The 23,178-nt window shown below is 42.9% G+C and overlaps 4 protein-coding genes across 7 annotated transcripts; 2 read left to right on the top strand and 2 right to left on the bottom strand.

The window, feature by feature from the left end:
* Positions 1-717: 717 nt before the first annotated feature.
* On the bottom strand, positions 718-2,008 carry rasd2a (RASD family member 2a). Its single transcript, XM_070923767.1, has 2 exons — positions 1,465-2,008; positions 718-1,235 (listed from the first exon to the last, which is right to left on the bottom strand). The coding sequence occupies exons 1-2, from the start codon at positions 2,003-2,005 to the stop codon at positions 718-720; spliced, it is 1,059 nt and encodes a 352-aa protein (XP_070779868.1). The 5' UTR covers positions 2,006-2,008.
* Positions 2,009-6,734: 4,726 nt separating this feature from the next.
* On the top strand, positions 6,735-16,965 carry epn3a (epsin 3a). 4 transcript variants are annotated; one of them, XM_070923478.1, is made up of 11 exons: positions 6,735-6,952; positions 9,005-9,765; positions 11,823-11,941; positions 12,636-12,713; positions 13,174-13,263; positions 14,048-14,131; positions 14,417-14,546; positions 14,767-14,934; positions 15,030-15,101; positions 15,181-15,417; positions 15,885-16,965. In XM_070923478.1, exons 2-11 carry the CDS (start codon positions 9,168-9,170, stop codon positions 16,172-16,174), a joined length of 1,866 nt encoding a protein of 621 aa, XP_070779579.1. In that variant the 5' UTR covers positions 6,735-6,952; positions 9,005-9,167; the 3' UTR covers positions 16,175-16,965. The 4 variants fall into 4 exon arrangements, with proteins under 4 accessions (XP_070779579.1, XP_070779580.1, XP_070779578.1 ...); XM_070923479.1 differs by having other exon boundaries at positions 9,002-9,765; positions 14,770-14,934; XM_070923477.1 differs by having other exon boundaries at positions 9,002-9,765.
* arl16 (ADP-ribosylation factor-like 16) lies at positions 16,925-18,993 on the bottom strand. The gene is made up of 5 exons (XM_070923481.1): positions 18,918-18,993; positions 18,476-18,531; positions 18,261-18,377; positions 18,033-18,148; positions 16,925-17,857 (listed from the first exon to the last, which is right to left on the bottom strand). Exons 1-5 carry the CDS (start codon positions 18,991-18,993, stop codon positions 17,692-17,694), a joined length of 531 nt encoding a protein of 176 aa, XP_070779582.1. The 3' UTR covers positions 16,925-17,691.
* A 271-nt stretch (positions 18,994-19,264) lies between these two features.
* On the top strand, positions 19,265-21,073 carry fn3krp (fructosamine 3 kinase related protein). Its single transcript, XM_070923783.1, has 6 exons — positions 19,265-19,420; positions 19,713-19,864; positions 20,019-20,110; positions 20,249-20,331; positions 20,486-20,608; positions 20,714-21,073. The coding sequence occupies exons 1-6, from the start codon at positions 19,280-19,282 to the stop codon at positions 21,050-21,052; spliced, it is 930 nt and encodes a 309-aa protein (XP_070779884.1). The 5' UTR covers positions 19,265-19,279; the 3' UTR covers positions 21,053-21,073.
* The last annotated feature ends 2,105 nt before the right edge of the window (positions 21,074-23,178 follow it).

Raw genomic sequence — 23,178 nt, 5'->3', positions numbered from 1 at the left:
CACATACTAGTTTCTTGGAGACCTGATCCGTGGGTTGGATATGCTGTATTTTTACGAGTGAGAGGATATAAATAGAACTTCTACTACAGTGAGACCTCACTTTCATGTGGGCCCTCTCCATGGTGCTGATTTCACACAGTTCAGCATGTCTCTCCCTTCTCGCCCACCTCCCCCCTCCTTAATAAATGACGCTCTTAGCTCTTTGTTTCCTCCAAACACCATGGTGACACAATGAGTGTGTAGACGTGATTAACCAGGCTGTGTCACACCTCGGTCCTTGGTGCCATTCTCAACCTCGTGGGAGGATTTGGAAATGTGAACAATCTCTCGTATCTGGCAACATTATATGAGAAGACGTTTAAGGTCGGTGTGGGAGTCATCTCCTCCCACACACTCACAGCCATGTTTTGCATCATCACTTGGAGACAACTGATTGCTGATGAACATAGTCTAACAATATCTGTCTCTATCCCCTTGACCTGTTTGTGAAATGGACATGTCTGAAATAAACCGACTGATAGAAGAGATGACAAAGCACATATGACAATTAGAAATATTCATTTTTTTTATTACAGGATAATATAATACAGTTACGTCAGCCTACAAAAAACAAAATATGAGTGCACCGGTCCAGCCAGGTGCTGCAGAGTATAACTCCTTACATAATACGACATTGTAGCATACTACTACAATTGGTTTATCGAGAAGGCTCACAATTCATTGAATCTGACACCTCTCGGGTTTGTTGTGTTTGGTGCTTGATCTCAGCACCAGCCGCAGGTCGCTGGTGAAGCTCGGGCGTCGCGCCAGAGGGTCCATGGCGGCACAGGGCGCTCCGAGTCCCCGCGTGCTTCTCCCTCTCCGGCCTCTCTGGCCGATGCATCGCGACTGGTAGGTGAGGATGGGTATGATCTCGTGCCGCGACGGGCTGGTCTCGTCAGGCAGCCCGCCCAGAGAGGCAAGGGCCCGGAACAAGCCTTCCAGCCCGGTGCCGTCTTTAGCCGAGGTTTCGAAGAATGCGACATCCTCACCGAGGATTTCTGTCACCTCTGACCGTCCGACGGCCCCCTGCGCTCCCAAGTCCGCTTTGTTCCCGCAGATCACGGCTGGCACTCTCGCGGGATGTTTTAATTTCAGTAACTTTGCCTTAGCAGCTTTGATCTCGTCGAGCAGCCCGCACACTTCGTGGAAAGACTCTCTGTCATCCAAACTGAACACAAGCAGAAAGGTGTCACCTGGAGAGGAAGAGAGCACCACGTTCATTATTGATCATTGAATGTAAAAGTGACTTTAGATCAGAATCATATTCTCATAATCCTTTAGGGTCTGTCTGCTCTCAATACATTTGGTTATTATAGCATTTGTATGTGAAATGATATTCTAAAACCCCCAAATTGTACAGTCTCTCTCGTGTAAAATTGTATTTCTAAACATATTGACAAACCAACACAAGACCTGGCTCACCTGTCAGTATGGACAACCTCCGCTTCGCAGGGAAGTTCCTCTCGCTTGCGGCGTCCAGAAGATCAACCTGGTACGCCTCCCCTCCTATGTGGAACAGTTTTCTGTGAAAGTCCTCGGTTGTGGGCTCATAGTGCTCCTCAAACTCTTTACCCAGGAACCGCTGCAGGATGTTGGTTTTTCCTACTTTGGGTGCGCCGAGCACAACTATTCTGTGACAGTTCCTGGGCTTGGTCAGACCCAGCTCCAGCAGATCCACGGACCTTTTTGGGAGTCGATCATTCGAAACCTGCCGATTGCCTGAACTCGAGGATCTACTTGCAGCCACTTTCTTATCCTGTTGTCTCCAGCGCCCTTGGACCGTTTTGATGATGCCCATGCCTGTCTTCGATATGTTGGAGACTATGGGGAGCTGGGGCGCAGGGCTGAGGGCTGCGCTCTGAAGAACTGGGTGCGTAATGCGTGATTGGTTGTGCCCGGTGAGAGAGTTGAACATTTCGAGGATGCCATCAACGGGAAGGTAAAACTTCTCGGTTGTGTTCATCTCCGTGTTCTTTCAAGCTTCTCCAGGCACCGAGAGGCTTTCAAACTCTCACTAACCCAGCTGCTTCTCCATGTGTGCGCCGAAACAGAGCCGAGAGTCCTCTCTTATACTCCCACACCAAGCGCAGTCTCTGCGTCACGGCCTCATCCAGAGACACAGTCCTTTTATAGAAGCACGAAGCAACCGACGAACAAAAAGAAAAGCACTCAAGATCTCCTCTTTAGACTCTTGTAATTTTCCTTTGAAAAAATGAGCTCTGGATAAGTCTGGGAAGATATAGAGAAGAGTTTTCACTGGGTGCAGCTTTCCAAATGTGTTCAAAATGACTTAAATTAACAAACCTAATTAAGTGTACTAGTCTATTTTTAGTTCCTCTCAGGCAGGTGTTTCCTGTCTCATTATGGATAAATGAACTGACAGTGTCCAGATAATTGTTCAAATCCCTGTTGTCATGGACACTGGAGGTGTGAAGTGTGAGCACTAATGAACTGTGTTTATTCTCTTACAATAGTCATCATAATATTTGGTATGTCTTCAGTTGTATTGTGGCCTGTTTCTTTGATGTATTTTTTGTGTTCACATTTCAGATGTATGTTATTCATGAGGCCGGTATGAGCAGCACTTGCATACAACCCCCTTTGTTTTCTGCAGTGATCACGACGTGCCGTCAGTGTGGAGACTGCAGAAACAGCTCACTCTCTGCTCAGGGATTCATGAAGCCTGATGATGAGTCCTCTGCAGCAATCTGATTTTGTTTACCACTGTATAAAAACATTCAAAAACATCACTGTGAGGGCACAAATCATTACCTTGCTTTATGGTGAGGAACGTGATTCATTTGCATCAATAAATGTGGTGTTTGAGAGTGAAGGTTTGTACCTTGCCTGACTTTAAAGTACAGAACTGAACATTTGAACAGTTGTCAGTTCATTTCAGGAGCCAGAACAAACTGAATAACTGTGGCTTTTTCTCCATCAAACCATCCTTTTCACAAACCAAGGACACTGTGAAATGGAAAGCCCACATAATAGTTTCTTCCTGGAGACCTGCAGAATGGAAAGGCAGAGAGTGCAATCTCATTTCAACAAGTGCAATTCAGTGAAAATAAAAAAACAGCAGAAAACCATGATGGAAAATGTAATAGAGGTACATTTTTCTTTGCTCTGAAATGTATGATGATGTACTCATGGAAGACAAACATTCTGGCACAAACCTGTTTTTTTTTGTTGCAGTATTGACAACAACATATCTATAACAAAACATAACATAGGGAGGTGTTAATTGTTTGTGGGCTCCAGGAACCTCCTGTATATCTACTGTAAGTCGATCATCTTCTTTGCAGAAAACATTGTGGACCATACTGTGTCTCTGTGAGGATAATTTTTGTGCAACATGGATCCTCAGTTTGGAGATGACAGAGGACACCATGTAAAACAAATGTTAATACCTACTTAACCCCAGTAAGTTTATTTGGATTCCTCTTATTGGAGACTTAATAACAGTTCGTTCACAACAGGACATAGGACTTAGAGTATCATACTGTACGTTTCTTTGTATGTGAATGACTTGTCACCTTCATCAAATGTGCACATTCTCTACATATTGGTTTTAATAACATCAAAAGAAAAGAAAAACAATTGTTGTTTTTGCAATTATTATTTTTACATATACATACAAAGCACAAAGGTTAATGCTGCTGCTGCTGCTGCTATTATAATTGACCATGATGATGGGCTCAGTATCGTTATTATTGCCAAACTAGTCACAGTACAACGTCACACTGGACTAATGGCTGTCAACTGACACATCCACGGTCATTTAGTCCTTCAGTCCCTGGTTACATGAGTAAATATAGAAACCACTTTCACTATCATAGGATACGGCTGGGTTTGTATTTATAGAAATGATTGAACTGCATAATCAACCCATCAAATAGTCACATACTGTCGCATCATCTTGGATGTCACATGGTTCACTGCAGCCACCAAAACACAGTATAGACATGATTCTAGGAGCAGATTCACACCTCACTTCACCACTTTACTGTAGACTTGTGTTGGTTTTGAATATACCAGTCGGTTCAAAAAGCACTGAATGGTTTAGGACCAAAACACACTTCTGATCTGATGGTCTAATATGAGCCGTCCAGACCTCTCAGATCATCTGAGACAGGTCTGCTCACTTTCCCCAGAGTCAAAACTAAACATGAAGAAGCAGTGTTCAGTTTTTACACCTCACGTATCATTGCACTGCAGCTGCACTTCATTTTTATTCTCCTGTTTAATCTTTCTTATTCTATTTGAGCTTATTTTATCTCATATTTCATTTTACTCTGTTTAAATCTTATGTATCTTTTCATAGAGCCTTGTTTCTTTTCTTAATGCCTCTCATGTCTCATGTAAAGCACTTTGATGCATGGTTGTGGAGCGGAGTGATGCGAATAAACATATTTGTCAGGAAATTAACACATCGGTAACAGATTTAATTCTAACGTCACACTGTCTGCAGAGAAGTCTGGAGGTTGGTGATTTTAAATCACATGTAATGTACGTGGCCGGATTAACGTCCTATAGGGGGCCCTGGGGCAAAATGTGTCATTGGGTCCCCTTTGACCCCCACCATACATGGCACAGAGACACCGACCTGTATTCTAAAACTGAAATTATTATGTTGATTAATCGATCAGTTGATTGACAGAAAATTAATTGGCAACTCTTTTACTTATGTACAAAAGTATTCACATCAAAATATATACATATATAAGTAAATAAGTAAAAGAACTCATAATGCAGAATGGCCCATTTCAGAATTATACATATCATATTATTGGATTATAATTATTGATGCCTTCATGTGCACACATAATAATGTTGAAGCTGGTAAAGATTGGGCTAATTCTAATTACTTTATATACTGCTGTACATTTTATTTGTTTATTATATTTTGTATTATTAATCTGAATCTGCAAAGTAACTTATCAAAGTAAGTTATCAAATAAATGTTGTGGAGTAACACGTACAATATTTCTCTCTGAATTGTAGTGGAGTAGAAGTGCAAAGCAGCAGAAAGTGGAAATACTCAAGTGAAGTACAAGTACCTCAAAATTGTACGTAAGGAGAGTACTTAGTAAATGTACTTAGTTACGTTCCACCACTGCAAAAAGCCAGTAGAGGGCAGCAAAGAGAGACAGATGAAGTTTTAGAAACAAGATCCTCCAGTGGACAGAGAGTGATCAGTGATTATACACAAAATATTTTTTGTAGCGACAACAATTAAAATCAAATATGAAAATAAGTCACACACACACACACTTGTCAGACTTCCTCTCCTGTGTGACGTCACGGCTGTGCAGTAGTAGGGTGGTGTTATTTATCAGTCCCCCCCTCCTACTCCTCTGTTTTCCCAGACCTCGCCTGCAACCCCCCCCCCCCCCCCCCCCCCCCCCCGCACTGACCTCATCAGGCCTTTGTTGGGAAACAAAGAATGTTCAGGCATCTGTTTTCAGGAGAAATAAAGACATAGGGTGCCAAGACAGAGAGGAGGAGGGCCGGAGGAGTTGTATGAAGTTGAGCTCGACCGACCTGATCAATGAGAGTAGCATGAAAAGTAAACAGGGAGCTGCAACAAGTAAATTTACTCTCTCACAGTCAGTAAAAGCTCACTACAAACTTGTGTGAACCGTTTATCAGAGATACAAATACCCCACCAAAGTCCAATATATGAGGCAGCCTCACTCTGCTTGTTCTTCTGATTTCTGTACACTTTGCCCTTTTGTCTTCTCCAAGAGTCGTGCCTTTGTTGCTTCAAGGTGGAGCTGGTATTTCCTGTATATCCTGCTCAGTCAACCACCCAACAAGACCCACTGCTCTCTCCTTCAGTTAGGTAATCCTTCTTCACTCAATGTCATGACACGATCCTTCTGTACTTACCTACAACCTGTAGTTGGCCTAGAGATTACTTTGCACATTTGATTGAGTCCAAGCCAAAGTAAATACGGAGAAGATTTTAGGCCTTGTATAATGCATAAGGATGTGACTTCAGACAACAGCCCATTAGCGCTGATGAATAAGTAAAGAGCAGAGATGCAACGATGAAGCTGCTGAAAAGGAAGTGTGGTTTGTTGTTGAATCCCTCTGGGATAACATGTTCACTCAGTCTTCTAGGAAGTGTTTCCAGCATAGCACTATGGGAAATTAAAGGGTCACTTATATGTGTATACCCACTTTATTTTTACCTCCCAGTGAACAACTGTAACATCCCTATATATTTCTGCCTGTGTAGATTCTGTAATATTTAGATATCAAATTACTTGCAGTCATTTTTGCACAGCGACGTGCTGAAATTCAATATCGGATCACTGTTCTTCTTCAGGATATGAACAGATTTGTCTGAACAAATGCAGGCCGTGGTCCTAACAGCATGTCTCCACTTACACCACCTGGTCTGCAGTCATTTTAGTTGTGTGTTTACAGTATAATCCATGTGTGTGATCAGTCTGTGCGCTCTGATCACCTGCTCCGGAAAGCACAGATGCTTTTCCACCAGGCAGTGAAAGGGTTAAGTCTGACTCTGCATGCACCGGGCAGCCCTCCCTCCCTCCGTCCCTCCCTCTTCTCTCCCTCTCCATCCATTTTTACTGTGTGTGTGTGTGTGTGTATGTGTGTGTGTGTGTTTTATAGGGGGGCCTGTTCCATCTGCAAGTCCAGTGGATTTGTGATATACACACACAACTAAGTTTGATAACAAAACAGCGCCGCTGCGCTTCAGTTTCGGATTCATTTTGAGCACACACGGTTTTCCGCGGATGCTTTCCTCTGCGCTTTAAAATTTTTTCACTCTTTTCTCTGCCCGAAAGCTCCGGGACATGTCGAGAGGCGGCGGAGGCGTTTCTTCTTCCACCCAAAGCCTCCCCAAGTTGGGACCCCGCTGACGCGCTATGACATGAAGGTAAGAGGGAAAGTGGGAGCTGTGGATCGGGTCGTCGCGATCCAGCGGGTTTCTTCTTTATTTGTCGATGGGTTAACTTTTTATTTTTTATCTCGGAAACATAGCTGAGTCACGTCGCACTCTTCACCTACCCGATCGTCCCGTTTGACGCAACGTGCATGATAATGGACTCCAGTCGTCCTGGTTTGGGACGAAAAGGACATGTTCGAGGAATAAGTTGAATCGAGAGCTGCGCTTTCATCCAGCGGTTTAGTGTTTTTCCACACATCTGCAGGGCATAATAAAACATACCTGGGCAGGCATGCACTGTAGGCCTGATCTGGGCACAGTTCAGACTTTCCTTCCTATAGATAAAGTATAGACAAAGAGTTTGGGGGAATTATGTACTCACTTTACACTTTGCTGGATTTTTTGAACAAGAAAATGTTCTTGATTAGATCAATTGAATAACTCAAACAAGATTACAGACAAAGTAAATACTCCAGTCCGGTCATCATGTCAAGGTCATAAGTTATACTCAGGCTATATGAGAAATCTTCATTTCAAAAGACAGAGTGAGGATGTGTGTTTGACAGAAAGAGTGTTTATGTGTGAGGTGGTGGTGGGGAGGTGGGTGCTGCCTCCCTCACCACTCCCCTACTACCAGTCCTTAGTCTAAATCAAGCTGCCAGACACATCACAAAATGAATTTATGTTCATTATGAATGTAAGAACAACTGTAATGGAGATTGGATTAGAAATCTGGCCAGAGGGACGGTTTAATCTAGCCACATCTAAACACTTCCTTAACCTTTAACTTTCTTTTACAGGACGTTACAGGAAGCGCATATTTTTTTTAACTGACTATCTAGTCATCCCTCCCAGGAATCAGGAAGCAGGAGATAATGGGACTGAATGGTGAACCTGCCCGCATTGGTCACCACTTGAGATTTAACCTGTGGTCAGCTGAGCCACAAACATTTTGTCTCTTACTACCACTCCACAGTCTATTTTCAGCGCCGGGAGCTCTCTCACAGTATGACAGATAGTGCAGGCCAACTTAGTGCCGTCACTATTTTATTCATAGTGTGCCCACAGTCTGCTGAGGTTTTTAAAGGGTTTAAACTGAAATGTTTTTAGTTCGCCTCATTATTACATATACATACATATATATACAAACATATTTTTTTATATCTTATATTTTTACACACATCTCATTTCTAGCTCTATGCTACTTCTTCTATTATTGAATGGGAGCACCTGTAACATGTCTAATTTCCTCCCGGGGATCAATAAAGTATTTCTGATTCTGATTATTACGCTGTCAATGTGTCTGTAAAACAAACCCATTATAAAGCATTTTGTCACTGACTCAAGGGGTGGATACCAACCTTTTCTCATCTCATGCCCCATATTGATATTTTGGAAATGCTTACTCACGACACAGCACTTGACTCTTAAGTGAAGGGATTGATCGGTCATGTTCATGCATCTCAGTTCTTAGTTAGATAGATGAGACAGAGAGTTATCGGTTAGACTGACTCACTGTCCCACTGTCTTTGAATGCTTTGAGGCCCTGCTGCTGCTGTGGTGACGTAATCAGGTCAGAAAAACAGGAGAGGTGGAGGCCGTAAAACTCTGAGGTAAAAGATTTCTACACCGGCAGGTTGGGTTGTTGTCCCTGGGTCTGAAACTAATATTTGCATTTCAGGGAAGGAAGCAAAATTGAATTTAGGAAATGGCTGTCAAGCTGGTCATTGCTTACTTAGGAACAACCCACTGTTAATCACCCACACAGATCTCTTCAAGTTGTCTCAGGGAAAACGGAGCCCAGGTGTTGTGTTTCACATCGCTTAGAGGTGCTGAGCTGTTCCTCTCTCCTTCCAAACACAATTACTGAAAGAAAAAATGTGAGAGTTGAGCTGTAGTCACCAGTGCTGTTAGCAACAACATGCAGAAGGAGTAACAGTACTAAAGCTGTGGTGTGCGTTCTCTCCATTAATATTTGACATGACCCGTAACAGGCTCATATGATCTTTCTGTTCATCTAATTTGTGCGTTCTTCTCCAGCAGGAACTCACTTGTGGACGTCACTGAAGTAGCCAACAGGAGGTAGACGACTTCCTCACATTTTTCCACTGATCTGATCTCTAACGAGCCACCTCGCCTGAGGCAACACAGTGGGCTGGCCTGCTGTTAGACTATCGTTTGCCACCTGTGAAACACTACTGCCATCATGCAGACCTCATCGCTCCGCCGGCAGATGAAAAACATGGTCAACAACTACACGGAGGCCGAGATCAAGGTCCGAGAGGCCACCTCCAACGATCCCTGGGGTCCTCCCAGCTCGCTCATGTCTGAAATCGCAGACCTGACCTTCAATGTAGTGGCTTTCACCGAGGTTATGGGGATGATCTGGAAGCGGCTCAATGACCACGGTAAAAACTGGCGCCATGTATATAAGGCACTGACCCTGCTGGACTACCTGATCAAAACAGGCTCTGACCGCGTGGCCCACGAGTGCCGGGAGAACATATACACCATCCAGACGCTGAGAGACTTCCAGTACATAGATCGAGATGGACGTGACCAGGGTGTCAATGTCCGGGAGAAGGCCAAGCACCTGGTGGCCCTGCTGAGGGACGAGGAAAAGCTGAAGAAGGAGAGGAGCCAGGCACTGAAGACCAAGACGCGCATGACGGGGGTCACCAGCGGTCTAGGCTCTGGATCCCTGCCTCCTCCATACCCAGGACGTCGCACCAGTCAGCCCAGCTCGGCAGGGTACCACGGGGATGAGCTTGGCATGTGCAGAGGCTCCCCGTCCTCATTTCACTGTGAGTAGCAGAGACATCTGACATTTGTATATACATCATAAGGTGATACACCCTTTATGAGACATGAGCGCACTCATTACACACTTGCTCATGTTTTAGTTCCTCAAAATACACAATTCTCTGAATGATACCTGAATGTTTTCTCTGTCGTGCGACTTGGCATTTGTCAGGAATGCACACATGACAGGTCACAAGTTTATTTGGTCATGCATTTCAGATAAATTCAAATGTGATCTTATGGATGATGAAAGTAACAGCATTCCTTACCTAGTTTATCAATCACCTAAGGGTTTCCATTTGATGACAGGAGAGAGCAAAAAGAGGCAGTTCATGGAGACGCTGTCAGTTATGTATTTCATAAGATATCAGATATCAGTCAGTTCTCACCTGTGATTACTCATCAAGGTAGATGCTGTTCAAGCTCAAGCCTTGATAAGTATTAATGAATTGCTCATTCTTTTTGTCCTCTGGTGTTTTAAAAGACCGTGTTACAGTTTTGCTCTCCACTGATGGTTGGACATCTGCATTCCTGTCATTCTCCTGTGTACGGTCACGTCAGCTAAACTGGATTTACAAAAGAGAGGAGGCCCTGTTTGTGCTTGTCTCAATCTAATGTGAAACCACAGCTGGATACCATGCTGTTTACTTGTGGTGATATGCTCTGTTACGCTGCAGCAGAGCCCTCAGGTTAGCTCGATAGATCATATAAACCTAAGTCATCCCCCTGTGAGTGTGCAGAGGTGACAACATCTGATGCCACTGACTTATCAACTCCAATAAATAGCTCAAATTTATTGTGCAAAAGCATCAAGTAGCTGTATATAGCATTTGTAAATGTGGTATGTGTAACATATACTATTTGTGTGGTCTGTGCGGTGTATGGTGTTTATTAAAAGGTGTTAGTCAGAAGCAGAGCTGTGGCTTCATGAAGGCACCAGTCACTCAGTTATACTTTGATGTGTAAACAGAGACAAGCCCACATGGCATCCGACTGTTTTATTACCACAAATTCCTTAAAAGTCCTTTTTCTCCAATACATTTTCCACTTGATACACGTTCCTTTCATACTTTTGTGGGCCAGAGCCTGTGCCAGTGGAAACATGTGGCAGAAACAGTTACCACCTCCACCTTCAGGCTCTGGGTCTGTGGATCAGTGATGCTACAATAGGAGCATGGTTTGCAATACACAGGATAAACATATCCATCTCATAACGCCACAGCCAGAGGCTGGCTTTCATGCTGGATAACCATAACCATTTCGCACTCTGACAATCATAGCAAGTAATTAGAATCACTTGGTCTTTATCCTGCTTCCAAAAATGACAAAAACTAAGCTCTTCAGAGGTGTGCTGCAGGTTTTTAAATACTCGAAAGGTGTGGGCCCTGGGCAAAGATAAAAAGGGAGGATAGTGGTGCTCTCTTTGAGATTCCAGGACACCAGCGCATGGTTGGAGTGTTGGACGAATTGCTGATGGATGTCGTGGGTGGGGGTCAGGAGGTTGGCAGCAGCTAATTGCCAGCAAGCATTCCAGCTCAGGCGGGGCATATTGAGGGGCAGCACAGTGGAAATGATTGGTTTCTGAGACCTGACTTTGCCAACGTGTGGCCTGCTGCCCTATTTTAGCCCCTTGACCCACAGCCTGACACCCAGACTGGGGTACTGCCATCCCCCAAAAACCTGGACCTGAGTCCTGGAAGCCACCCAGGCGATTCGGGGTAATAAGGTGGGCCCCTCTCCAACTCGTTCATTCCTCTCCCCCTCCACCACCCTAACTCTCTACACAGGCGCACCATTGTTCTCAGTGCAGGCAGAGTTAGGCAGTCTGTGGCAAGCAATGCCAGCAAAGGCCCTAAACAACGGGCCATGGAAAAAAATTAACATGCAAAAACAGTGCCAGCTCTTTTCAGACCTTAAAAATCAGCCTTAAGTTTTTCTTTCTTTGTTTTCCATCTTCTTCCCCCTCTATTTCCATCTCTTAATGTTTCTGTCTACGTCCCTCTGCTCCCTGTTCCTCGCTAAACACCCAATCCCCTCTGCTCTTCCTCTCTCCCCTTAGCCTCCTCTTCCTCTCCTCGAGTTGCTCCAGACCTGGAGCAAGCTCGGCCCACGACCAGTGGAGAAGAGGAGCTGCAGCTGCAGCTGGCCCTGGCTATGAGCCGAGAAGACAGTGAAAAGGTATCTCTAACTGAGATAACATGCACGCACACACACACACACACACACACACACACACTGAGCACAAACCTCTTATCCCTACAGCACATGCGCCTGACAGACAGAGGCTTCTCAGCCGCGCTGCTGCTGACATGTTATGTTGTAACACTGTGGTAAAACATTAAACAGCTCCCACACACATGCTTAGACACTATCAGTCATGGTGGTGAAGTCACTGCTCCTGCCTGTCTCTACTCGGCCACCATTTCCCAGAACCTGTAACAGAAAGTGATATCATCAACTCTGCCTGTGATGTGGTCAATAATGGCGCTTTGACCAATCAGTGTCAAAGAGGAGCTTTCTCCCTGAAGAGCGAGGAAGCTGTGAGTGAAAGAGTGAGAAGCCAGACAGGATGTGTGCATTGATCGACTCCTAAGCATCCACAGCACGCCCCCGTCTCCATGGCAAGGGCAGCCGTTGCCCTCTGTGACTTCTGGGAATATATGATGGCACAAAGCAGTTTCCACTTCTGTAATCAAACCAATCAACTGTGATTTTAAGGATCAAACTGAGCTCCATATATTTAATTTGTGAAAAACTCCTCACGTCTAAATCACCTCAAATAATTATATTTCTTTAAAAATCACAAAATCAAGCGTGCTTTTACTCTTCCCTTTGACTGGTCTTACTCCTAATCCTTCCTGCTTGACCCTAGCCACCTCCTACAGTGGATATTGATGAACAGACCCAGCTCCAGATTGCCATGACTCTCAGCAAGGAGGAGGCCCAGAAGGTACAAGTATGCTGGGACCAGGGATGACCCTTCCTTTACATCCTCTGCCCTATAGCACATCTCCTGTTGCTCTGCACACTGAAACCAGCCTCACGGCCCAGTCTGGGCCCCTCTGAGAAACAGCTGCATGTACTACTCACTCTCCTCCCTAGATTTGATCTACGGCCTCTTTCACCCCTGAACAGCAAAAGGACATGTAACTTCTTCCAGTGACTAATCAAAAGAGGCTTCATCTTTCTGTTCCACTAACCATTAGATCTCTCCTCTTGGTCCAATAGTATGACACGCCCATGTCAGACTCTGACCTCTTATGGTGTGGTGTCAGGGAGCAGTAAAGAGTTTGACCCCTTTGCTCTGCTTGGGACACCTGTAGAATTGCATGCAATGTACTGTGAGGATGTCCAAACATTATTTCCACTTTTGTTGACCCAATACTGATTGCAAATTAACACCCTCACAGCCAGTCCAAAGTGTACCCCCCACAGTGGATATGGATGAGGAAACCCAGCTCCAGTTAGCCCTGAGCCTGAGCAAGGAGGAGCACCAGCAGGTAAGGCTCCTCTGGGTCACTGAGGGGGGGGGCAAAGACACACTTTCTGTTTTGGAGCTGCTGCTGTGTGATGTTGGGAACACAATTTTTGAAACTCTAGCTGACAGTGAGAAGATTGACAGGATCACATTCAGATTTGCATGAGCAGTCCAGTCAGCGTTTTACATGTTTTGATTTGAATCACTTGAGACAACCAATGTGCCAGTGGTCCGTGATGATTTGCTCTATTTTGCAAAACTCTACATGATCTTGAATCTCAGTAAGCAGTCCTGAAATCTTAAATGACACACAACAAGGCCACATCAGGGTTATATATATTTATTGTAATAGTGAATGTTTTGAATTATTTATAATCGCCCACTATGAAATGTTAAACTTATTTCCACACCCTCTGCTTCCTTTGCTTTGCCTTTTTTAAGTTGTATATCTACCACGTTGTATTATCACTGGCAACCTTTTTACTCCACCTCTCTCTTCCTGTCTCACTCTGTCTCTTTGTCTTTTTTCTCTCTCACTGTGCCAACACACTGTAGCACAATAGAACTGCTCTGTTAGAGATCACAACGATGCTCTGCTCTCTCTTCTCTCTTTGACCAGAGAACTTTCTGGTTCGTGCCCATTGCATGCGCCTATCTCTGGGTCATATGTTGCCTAGGAAAAAAAAATACAAGCTGGCGTGTGCTTGTGTGCAGTCGCTGAGTCGTAAATATGGTATGATGTGACAATATGTGATTTTTGCCGGAAGCTGTCATGCCCAAAGGCGTCCATGTGTATCTGTTGACAGGAGCAACTCAGTCGCCAAGGAGATGAGTCGATGCTCCAGAAAGCTCTGGAGGAGAGCAAGCTTGACATGGAGTCTAAAGGCGGGGTATGAAATATTGGGGTATGGAATATCTCAATGGGGGTGATGAAATATAACCATACGGTGTAGTTTACATTGATTTTTCTCATCTTGTCAGAACATGCATTTGTAGACCAATTAAGTATATTTTGTGATAATGATGGGCAGGATTATTGGGTCTGATCTGAGATTTACATCTCAACCATGAAATACACTGTAGAGATTTCAAACCAGAACTTTCAAACTATCAGAGAGTGATACTGACATACTGATACTGAACTGACACAGATTTATTCTTGTTCTTGTGGTCAGACTGCCTTCATGGACCTGGTAGATGTTTTCGCAGTGCCCTCAGATCCGCCTCCTGTTGACCACAGATGGAATAATGCTCCACACCTGGCAGCCGCTCGCCTGGGGGGCACAGACCCCTGGGACTCCCTGGGTGAGCCTTGAGTTAGCTAACCATGACCAAAGAGGTGTTTAAGCACCTAGTTGTAAATAATATGTTGTAATTTATGGTCATGAAATGCTTATTCTGTGTAGCCTGATTAATTTCCCTGTGTTTACAGTACAATTTGTTCTGCTCACATGCTACGATAAACTACGATAAACAGCCGTAGAACAGAAGCCTGTCTCTCTAATCCTCCTCTCTGGTATTAAAGAAGGCAGCACCAACCCCTCGAGAGTGGATCCTCCCTGGATGGCACCGCCAACTTCCAATAGCCCCCCTCCACCGTGGGAGCCCCCCGTCGACCCCTGGCATGACTCGCAGAACAACGCCTCCAACCTCAATGCCGCAGGCCGAGTGTGGGCCTTCCCTGCCAACACAGGTGAGTCTGTGTGTGCATACACACACTCATGCAGCTCAGCCAAAGATAAATGTCTCACAATGATTTAATTAAATTGCATGTTGGTTTGTTTATAGCCTCCTCAGGAGTTGATCCGTTCTCAGCCCCCTCAGCTGTCAAGAAACCTTCCCGACCCGGAAGCCCCTCAGGTAAACAATACATTTGTTTTAACTCTTCTCACTCTGGTTCTGTGAATTCCACACAAACTCACTCTTTTTCTGCTGTTAGATGGGGATCTGTTTGATGAGGCCATGGATGGAGGTCTGATGAATGTAAATGGGCGAGGGGAGGACAGTCCTGAGATGTTTGACTTGTCCCGTCTTGGGGAAAGCCTGGCTGCCCCCAGCCCTCGCACATGCCGGACACCTGAGACCTTCCTGGACCCCACAGCAGCTTCCTTAGTAAACCTGGACAGCCTGATCCCTGCAAATCCCCCAGCCAAGACCAAGAACCCTTTTCTATCAGGTATTTATTGTATTATTAGCTGCAGATGTAAATTATTTTTTGTTTTTACTGAAGTATGCCATAAGTGTGGTGTGTAGATAAATTCCTAACTTGTAATAGTTCACTGTATTTCTGTATGGAATAAAAATCTACTTGCAGAGACTAGAATGGTAAAACAGTTGTGAATATGGACTAACTTGTTGATATCCAAACCTTGCTACTGAAAAGCTACATTTTTAATGCAAAAATTGACATATTCATATGCTCCTTTTCCTGTCATCCTGTCATTTGTTTGTCTTGTTGATTATATTTCCTGACAACACAGCTTGTTAATGCATTTAATTTTGGCTGCTGGACTTTAAATCTCAGATGTTTTAGTATTCTTTAAAGCACCAGCAGGAAAGATTTTTCAGTCACTACAACAATAGTGTCATGCAAGATTCACTGACAAAAAGCAAACCTAATAGTTTTTACTTCTTTCTGTCTAGGCCTGAGTGCTCCTTCACCCACCAATCCATTCCAATCTGAGCAGCCCAAACTAACTCTGAATCAAATGGGCTCCACCTCTTCGGCTCCCCACGCCACTTCTCTTCCATACAGTGCCTCCTTGCCCCTGCCTATGAGCCACCAGCCTGCCAGCCTCCCTTCGTCACTTACTCACCCCACCCAGCCGGGTCTGGGCCTGCCAGGGAACCTCCCTGAGCCTTTGTTGCCCTTCTCTTCAGCCAGCACTGAAGGATCACAGGCTGCAGAGAGCAGTCAGAACCCTTTCTTATGAGGACCAACTAAACTGAAGAAAATATCTTAGAAAATAGGGGAATGCCATTAGGTTTTGCTCTTGAAATATAACCCGCATAAAACGCAGACCGAACTGCAGCCTCAAGGACTTGTATGAAAACCCTATTCTTAGTTGTTTTTATATTGTGGTATAATACAGTACTCCTTAGATCGATGCAAGCTGGTTCTGCTCTTCACTGCAACAATCTGTCCTGCTCCTCTTGTCATGAATGCAGTAACGTGCAGCACAAAAGAGATAACACCTTTGAGACTCTTAGTGTCATGTAAAACCTCTTTACGGCCACAGCCTATTGGGAATTTACTTCAGATCAAATGTACACAAAAGCACAGTTTGATAATATTTTGTTAGCCATAATTAACAGGCAAATGTATTATAGCTTTTCAAGTAGTCAACAAGTCTCCTGCTCACTCAGCTGTTTGTGTGATTGGCTTAGCTGGCTACTGCCGTCGTCATATACTCTGGCTCCAGAAAAAATAGATTTCCAATAAGAGACAAGAGTTGTTCAGTTCTTGAACTATTGCTGCATCACCATCGTAAACTTTGTGGGGCTTCTGTTGGACCAGAGCTGAAGAGAAACATCTGTGTATATGCGATTTCACTTTCGTGAAATGAATTGCTGGGGTTAACTGAATGAAGTTATAGTTGGGGAGGACTTTAAGTGCTTCTGAATACACTAAAAGCAAGGCAACATTAGAAAATGTATGAATCATTAGTTTTATTCATTGCTTGTGAACCACTGACTCTCATCAAATACAAGGGTATCATTAGAATGCTGCTTCATTCTTCAGTTGGTGTTATTGTTTTGTATTTTCTCATTTCTTGTGATGAAGACACTTTTTATATGAAATCATCACAACTCAGGCACACACCCAGTACCAGTTCCAGTATTTGTTGTGCATCTTATGCCCCCTGCTGGCAATGACTCATTACTATTATGCTGCATCACTTCACGTCAGTCACTCTGACAAGCCAAACAGTCCTTACAACTGTAACGTCATGCAAGATTCACTGACAGACTAATACTTACCTAGTAATAAAAATTGTGCAAGAGCTTATTATATTTCAGAATAAAACTAGAACTTACTTAGAGTAGCATGACGTTTCCCCCAATGTTACAAGTCCTATGATCACACTACAGTCAGTCATGAATCCCTGTAATTCACGGTTTATCTGTCTGGAATTTGGTGTTTTAACATGTTAAAATGGACAACCATACATTCATTCCACCCTGCTATGATATCAGTAATATATCTTCTTCCCCATTCACCCTTATGACCAGTCACCATATTTGTATCGTACAAAGATACAGCATTAGCAGTTTTTCTTGTCATATGTCTTGCCACTTTTTCAGTGAGTCCAACACTAAACACATCATTAAATCCTCTTAAAAATGGTGTGTACACAGTCTTTGCACACCGAGGATACTGACATGTCTGTCATCATTCAAAGTCATGTGAGAGTAGCATCCTTTCCTAAAGGTACAAACGTGTGATAGTTCACTTGATTATGATCGACTCCAGCCAGCTCAGCACCTCCTGAAGTCCCTGTCCGGAGCGGGCACTGAGTTCCAGTGTTGTGATTGGCTGAGTAGCAGATGCAATGATGTCATCCATCCTGAACAGCGACTTTATCTCTATAAGACTCATAGTGCAAGGCATGTCCCTGGAAAAGGGTGGAAAGAAAAACAAAAATAAGAAAATACAGGATGGCCTGAACGGCTTTCACCAAGAGACAGAATTATGATACTGGATACATATTGTGTTGAACCTGCTGACAGTGACCTCTTGCAGGTATGGCAAGTGATCGTAGGGATTGATGTGTACGATTAGAGTGTCACCTCTTGTTGAAGAGAATAAGCACCGAGGCACTGCGCAGAGGCTCAGCAGACAGTACTGACAGCAGCTGGACACAGGAAGAGGATATTTGAACAATGTTGGCAGAATCCACCATGAACTATGAAAATAAACACAAAGAAAAAAACATTCAGTTAAAAAATTCCAACAGTCAATTTATTTACTTCCATCAAATGTTGCATATACATGCAATATGTATACAAAGAACATACAATGACAGAGGAGCAGTCTTTGAAGTAACTCGGCCATATAGGGCCCATGCAGCCTCCAATCTCTCTTAATGTCACCTTCTTCTTCTTCAGTATCAGGTCCGTCAGGTTGGTTCCTACCTGTGGACGTTTAAAGAGATTGGAGGCATTACAGCGATGGGCTGTCTCATCAAAACTGACCTGCAAACTTATTCAAATGACCTTTCATCATTACTTACTGTAGGCAGAGTAGGAGGAGGTGCCTCCAGTTCACCTAATCCATGTAAACTGAGCTGTAAACACAATCTGTTAAGAAAAATATCCACGGCAGCCAGTGCTGTGACTTTTTTATGTTACCTTTAGCAACATGTCACTTATTTAGGCTAACGTCACCTCATATGCATGTGTACATACATATAGTTTTTCAGCTATATTTAGATATCGGTGGAGAAAGGTCATAAATAATACGTAGCTAGCTAGTATATATTGATTGACTACTTATATGTATTTACTAGCTTTCCCTGTATTAGTTAACGGTTACTACTAACTTAACTAGCTACATTAACGTTAGCTCGTCAGGCTAAACTAGCTAGGTAGTTAAGGTACACAACACTTTTTACAGTACTGTATACTTTTTTTCAAGTTCTAGTTCAAAAACACTAAACTGGGCACAAAGGATATTTTGTAGACGTTTCAGCAACAACGTTTTTCCGACGCCCGTTGCTCCAAGAAGCAGACAAACTTCATTGCTGCTCATATCGCATAGCGAAGCCAGTAGTAGTATGTAGGAAGTGTAGCTTCACTTTGCACCATAGTGACGCTCACGTGACCGTGTTACATCGCTGTGATTGGACGAAGTAGGAATCAATCATTTTAGTCTGGCTCCTGATTGGTTACCACTCCACAAGCTTACCATCCCGAGCAAGAGTTCTCGTTGGTTCATACGACGGAAACTGTCAAAAACGCTCCCCAAACGCAGTTGCACTTCGTTGTTGGTATCAGCACCATCATTATTCTACTAGAATTGCTTTTGGGAAATAACTATGGAAGCTAAGTTACAGAAAGAGTTGGGGACAGCCATGCTGAAGCCAACCGGTCATTCGGGAGGTGGGTGTATCAGCGAGGGCCAGAGTTATGATACTGACACTGGGAGAGTGTTTGTGAAGATAAATCACAAGAGCGAGGTATTGTATCATCATTGTTTTATCTTTTAATGTAATATAGTGACCTGTATTTAGTTGGTGTCTGACTTACCATATGTTCTTTTAGTCAAAAGCACATCAGTGAGTATTTGAAGGCTAACTTAGTTACATCCTCTGAAAGTCACATAGTATTTGATTGCCACTGAACTTTGTGCATACATTGCGAAATTTACAACAATGTAATTGTTTATTTCATGTACATCCAAACTAGTGTAGATCTGTGCTACTGCACTGCTCACGAACCCATATCATTTTTTTGTTTTGTTTTATTCAGGCCAAATTGATGTTTGATGGGGAGATGGCCAGTTTGGAAGCCATTTTAAAGACAGAAACTGTTAAAGTCCCCAAGCCTGTGAAGGTGATTGAGCTTGACAGAGGAGGATGTGTATTTGTGATGGAACATCTGGACATGAGAGGTCTTAGCAAGTAAGAGCTCTCTCATACAATTGGCTTAGTACTGTATCAGTATCAGTACCTCTGTATGCAGGTTAGAATAGACGACAATGTGAAAAGATGGTGAAAATATAGTTTGTTCTTTTTTTGTTCAATTAAATACTTCATTTCCAAATCCAATGTGTAGGCACTCAAAGCTCCTTGGAGAGCAGCTGGCAGATCTTCATGTTCACAACAAGAGACAGTTGGAGAAATTAAATAAAGAGCAGCAGACAGTGGGTAATTTACTTTAACCTCACTTTAGTACATCACACAATGTTTAATCCTCTAGCCAGTACTCCACTGAGTAGTTAACTCTCAAATTTTAAGTGACAGGTAATTACTGATTTACTATATAACTTATTTGACTGTACACAGGAAAAGGAGCTGGGCAGTCGGAGGGGGCTGTTGTTGAAAGATTTGGCTTCAGTGTAACTACATGCTGTGGATATCTACCGCAGGTAAATAAAATATTGTATCTATATACTGGGCAAAACTGGACTGCATTGTAGTCTCTAAAATGCATATGCAGTACGTATATCTGGTCTAAGTCTTTGAGATGTTACAGTCATCCTTTGCAATATCACTGCAGCTTTCTTTTTCTTACCTCCCCAGGACAATGAGTGGCAGGATGACTGGGTGACATTTTACTCTCAGCAGAGGCTGCAGCACCAGCTCAACATGGTGGAGAAATCTTATGGAGACAGGGAGGCCACAGAACTATGGTCCCAGCTACAGGTGCACCCTCCCTTTGGCCCTCATCAGAAACAAAACAAGACATCCTAATGATTGTATCAGTAATCTGACATATTGAATCTTACATATTGTGTCTGTTATTTACAGCTGAAGATCCCTCAGTTTTTCACAGATGTAAAGATTGTCCCTGCTCTCCTCCATGGAGACTTGTGGGGAGGCAATGTGTCAGAGTGTGCAGAAGGCCCAGTCATATTTGACCCAGCCTCCTTCTACGGCCATTCAGAGTATGAGCTGGGCATTGCAGGGATGTTCGGTGGCTTCAACAGCTCCTTTTACTCTGCTTACCATGAAAGGATTCCTCAAGCACCAGGCTTTGCAAAGAGAAACCAGCTTTACCAACTCTTCCACTATCTGAATCACTGGAACCACTTTGGCGGTGGCTACAGGGGCTCTTCAATAAGAATTATGAAGAACCTACTGAAATAATTGTACTCACATTCACTTGAAAGAAAGCTTCACAGTCTTAAAGTATTATGTATATATTGACAGATGCTAATTTGACCAAAAACAGCGTGGCTAGTTGTTGAAGAGACTAAACATAGTATTCTAACACTGTAATGTCTGTTTTATTGTGTAGAAAATACAGAATCAGCATAACAAAATAATTCTTCCCCGCCTGCTCCACCTATACCTACTGGCTTACAAAATATAAAAAACAGAATCCATATCTTTTAGTTACTATCTTAAATTGTGTGTTTGAACAAGGATATACTCTTACCACACACCCAAAAACTCAGCTCTGGACCAACTTAAAACTTCTTGGTTTTTATTTAAACATTTTCTGCAAGTGGAAGAGCAAGCAATAAGTCAGACTCATCAGACTCGCTTGTCAGTTAGAAGAACAAATACCAAGAAGTTTTAAGTTGGTTCGAAGCTGAGTTTTTTGGTATGCTGCAAAGCCTTTTTAAATGTTTTATTCTTTTTCTGATGCTGTATACTTTACCTACATCATAATAGCCTGACTGTTTGTGTCATGCAAACTGACACACACTACATACATCTACAAAATGTTGTTAATTATAATAATGAATCCTTGCAATATTTGCTTTCCTCTGCTTAACCAACAATAAATCCTGGGAAGATCCAAACCTGCTGTGTTTGTTATCTATCTGCTTTGAAAACAGAAGTGAATCAGACTGTAAAACCTCCATCATCATAGAGAACTCACTGACGGTTTGACTCACTGCCTCCAGGTTGAACAATTGCTTCTTCTCCTAGGCTGTTGGACTGCTGTATACCTCGCCACCTTACACATATAAATATAGTTGTCTTACATGAATTTTATTTCTTCTTTGCTTATATGTGTATGATTATGTTTATACATATATATTTATTTCATACTCTGCTATTTGCACTTTATTGGAACATACGCAGAACTTTTATTGCTCTCAGGTTTTTATGCCCTCATAGACTTGTTGTTGATGTTTTATGTTTTTGTTTGCTTTAATGTTTTCCCGCTTTAAATTTTGTTTTATTCTCTGGTCCTGAAGAAACAAAATTCAATTTCATCTGTATTTTTTCAGGTTTAGAATCACAATCACTGCAGATCACACACACACACTCATCACAGCCTGGACACAACCTGCTCCAACTTCTCCCCTCCACTGAACACTGCACCAAAACAACCAGACGCAAGAACAGTTTATTTCCACATGCCATCACTCTGATGAAAAGTTAAATCAAAATAGATAACAAATAGTGTCAGAAAACAATCCTGTGCAATAACCCTGTAACACTGAACCATCCACTGTAGCTACAAATTATATATTTCATAGTTCTTGAACATATCATCACCATCATCATTGTCAGATATAAATCTAAGCATGCTGTATATAGAGATGTATACATGCATATACTGTACATATCCACCTACTTCATATATATAAAGTAACCTATTACATTAATCACTATTGTGTTCTTGTTTACAATTTACAGAAACTGTTTGACTTGTATATAGACATTGTTTGTTGTTGTTCATAGTTGCTTTTTATGTATAAAAATAGGCATCTATTTTTCACCTACTTGTATGTGCACAATAGTCCTATGTTTACTTTTACTTATCTTTGTTCAGCTTTGTTGTCCTTGTTTTTAGCTGCATGTCTATTTCTAAAAGTTGTTCTTGGACTGTGTGTAAGTACATTGAGACGTGAGATCTGATTTTGACGTTATATGAAGTTTGTTTTGAACTAACATATCACAGTGGTACAGCCTGTGCTATTAAACCAGAAATTGACAGCTCTCCTAGATGCACAGTAACAAAGACTTGGGATATTCGTTGATAAACATGCAGTATTTAATGAATTAAATTTCCTTTCTCTCAGAAACAGAAGCGCTTACTGAGCGCTTGGCCTGTCACGTGACTTGGATGAGTATGAACGTCCTCGCTTACCGTACCGGGGCGGGGCACGAGCACAACAGCTACGCATATGCGGGAGCATCATAATAGTTACTATAAGGAGCAACGATAGTACCTCGCTTTTTTAATACTCTCTAGACCAAGTCCGCGTCGTAGCTGTAAGTTTAATACATTCCGTCGTTTCCCAAGCTAATTT

The sequence above is a fragment of the Enoplosus armatus genome, chromosome 17, assembly GCF_043641665.1.
Source record: "Enoplosus armatus isolate fEnoArm2 chromosome 17, fEnoArm2.hap1, whole genome shotgun sequence".
Classification (NCBI taxonomy): Eukaryota; Metazoa; Chordata; class Actinopteri; order Centrarchiformes; family Enoplosidae; genus Enoplosus; species Enoplosus armatus.
Note: the sequence above shows the minus strand (reverse complement) of the source record. Positions and strands in the feature narration are given on the sequence as shown.

Bases quoted from the DNA above. Each gene is read 5' to 3' on its own strand.
- rasd2a (XM_070923767.1), bottom strand. From the start codon at position 2,005: ATGAACACAACCGAGAAGTTTTACCTTCCCGTTGATGGCATCCTCGAA. The intron at 1,236-1,464 runs GTGAGCCAGGTC...CTTCCTCTCCAG, and splicing joins GAGGTTGTCCATACTGACAG to GTGACACCTTTCTGCTTGTG.
- epn3a (XM_070923478.1), top strand. From the start codon at position 9,168: ATGCAGACCTCATCGCTCCGCCGGCAGATGAAAAACATGGTCAACAAC. The intron at 14,547-14,766 runs GTGAGCCTTGAG...CTGGTATTAAAG, and splicing joins AGACCCCTGGGACTCCCTGG to AAGGCAGCACCAACCCCTCG. The intron at 15,102-15,180 runs GTAAACAATACA...TTCTGCTGTTAG, and splicing joins CCGACCCGGAAGCCCCTCAG to ATGGGGATCTGTTTGATGAG.
- arl16 (XM_070923481.1), bottom strand. From the start codon at position 18,993: ATGAGCAGCAATGAAGTTTGTCTGCTTCTTGGAGCAACGGGCGTCGGA. The intron at 18,532-18,917 runs ATATCCTTTGTG...GATTGTGTTTAC, and splicing joins GTTGCTGAAACGTCTACAAA to AGCTCAGTTTACATGGATTA. The intron at 17,858-18,032 runs GTGACACTCTAA...ACCCTTTTCCAG, and splicing joins CTTATTCTCTTCAACAAGAG to GGACATGCCTTGCACTATGA.
- fn3krp (XM_070923783.1), top strand. From the start codon at position 19,280: ATGGAAGCTAAGTTACAGAAAGAGTTGGGGACAGCCATGCTGAAGCCA. The intron at 20,111-20,248 runs GTAATTTACTTT...GACTGTACACAG, and splicing joins TAAAGAGCAGCAGACAGTGG to GAAAAGGAGCTGGGCAGTCG. The intron at 20,609-20,713 runs GTGCACCCTCCC...TGTTATTTACAG, and splicing joins AACTATGGTCCCAGCTACAG to CTGAAGATCCCTCAGTTTTT.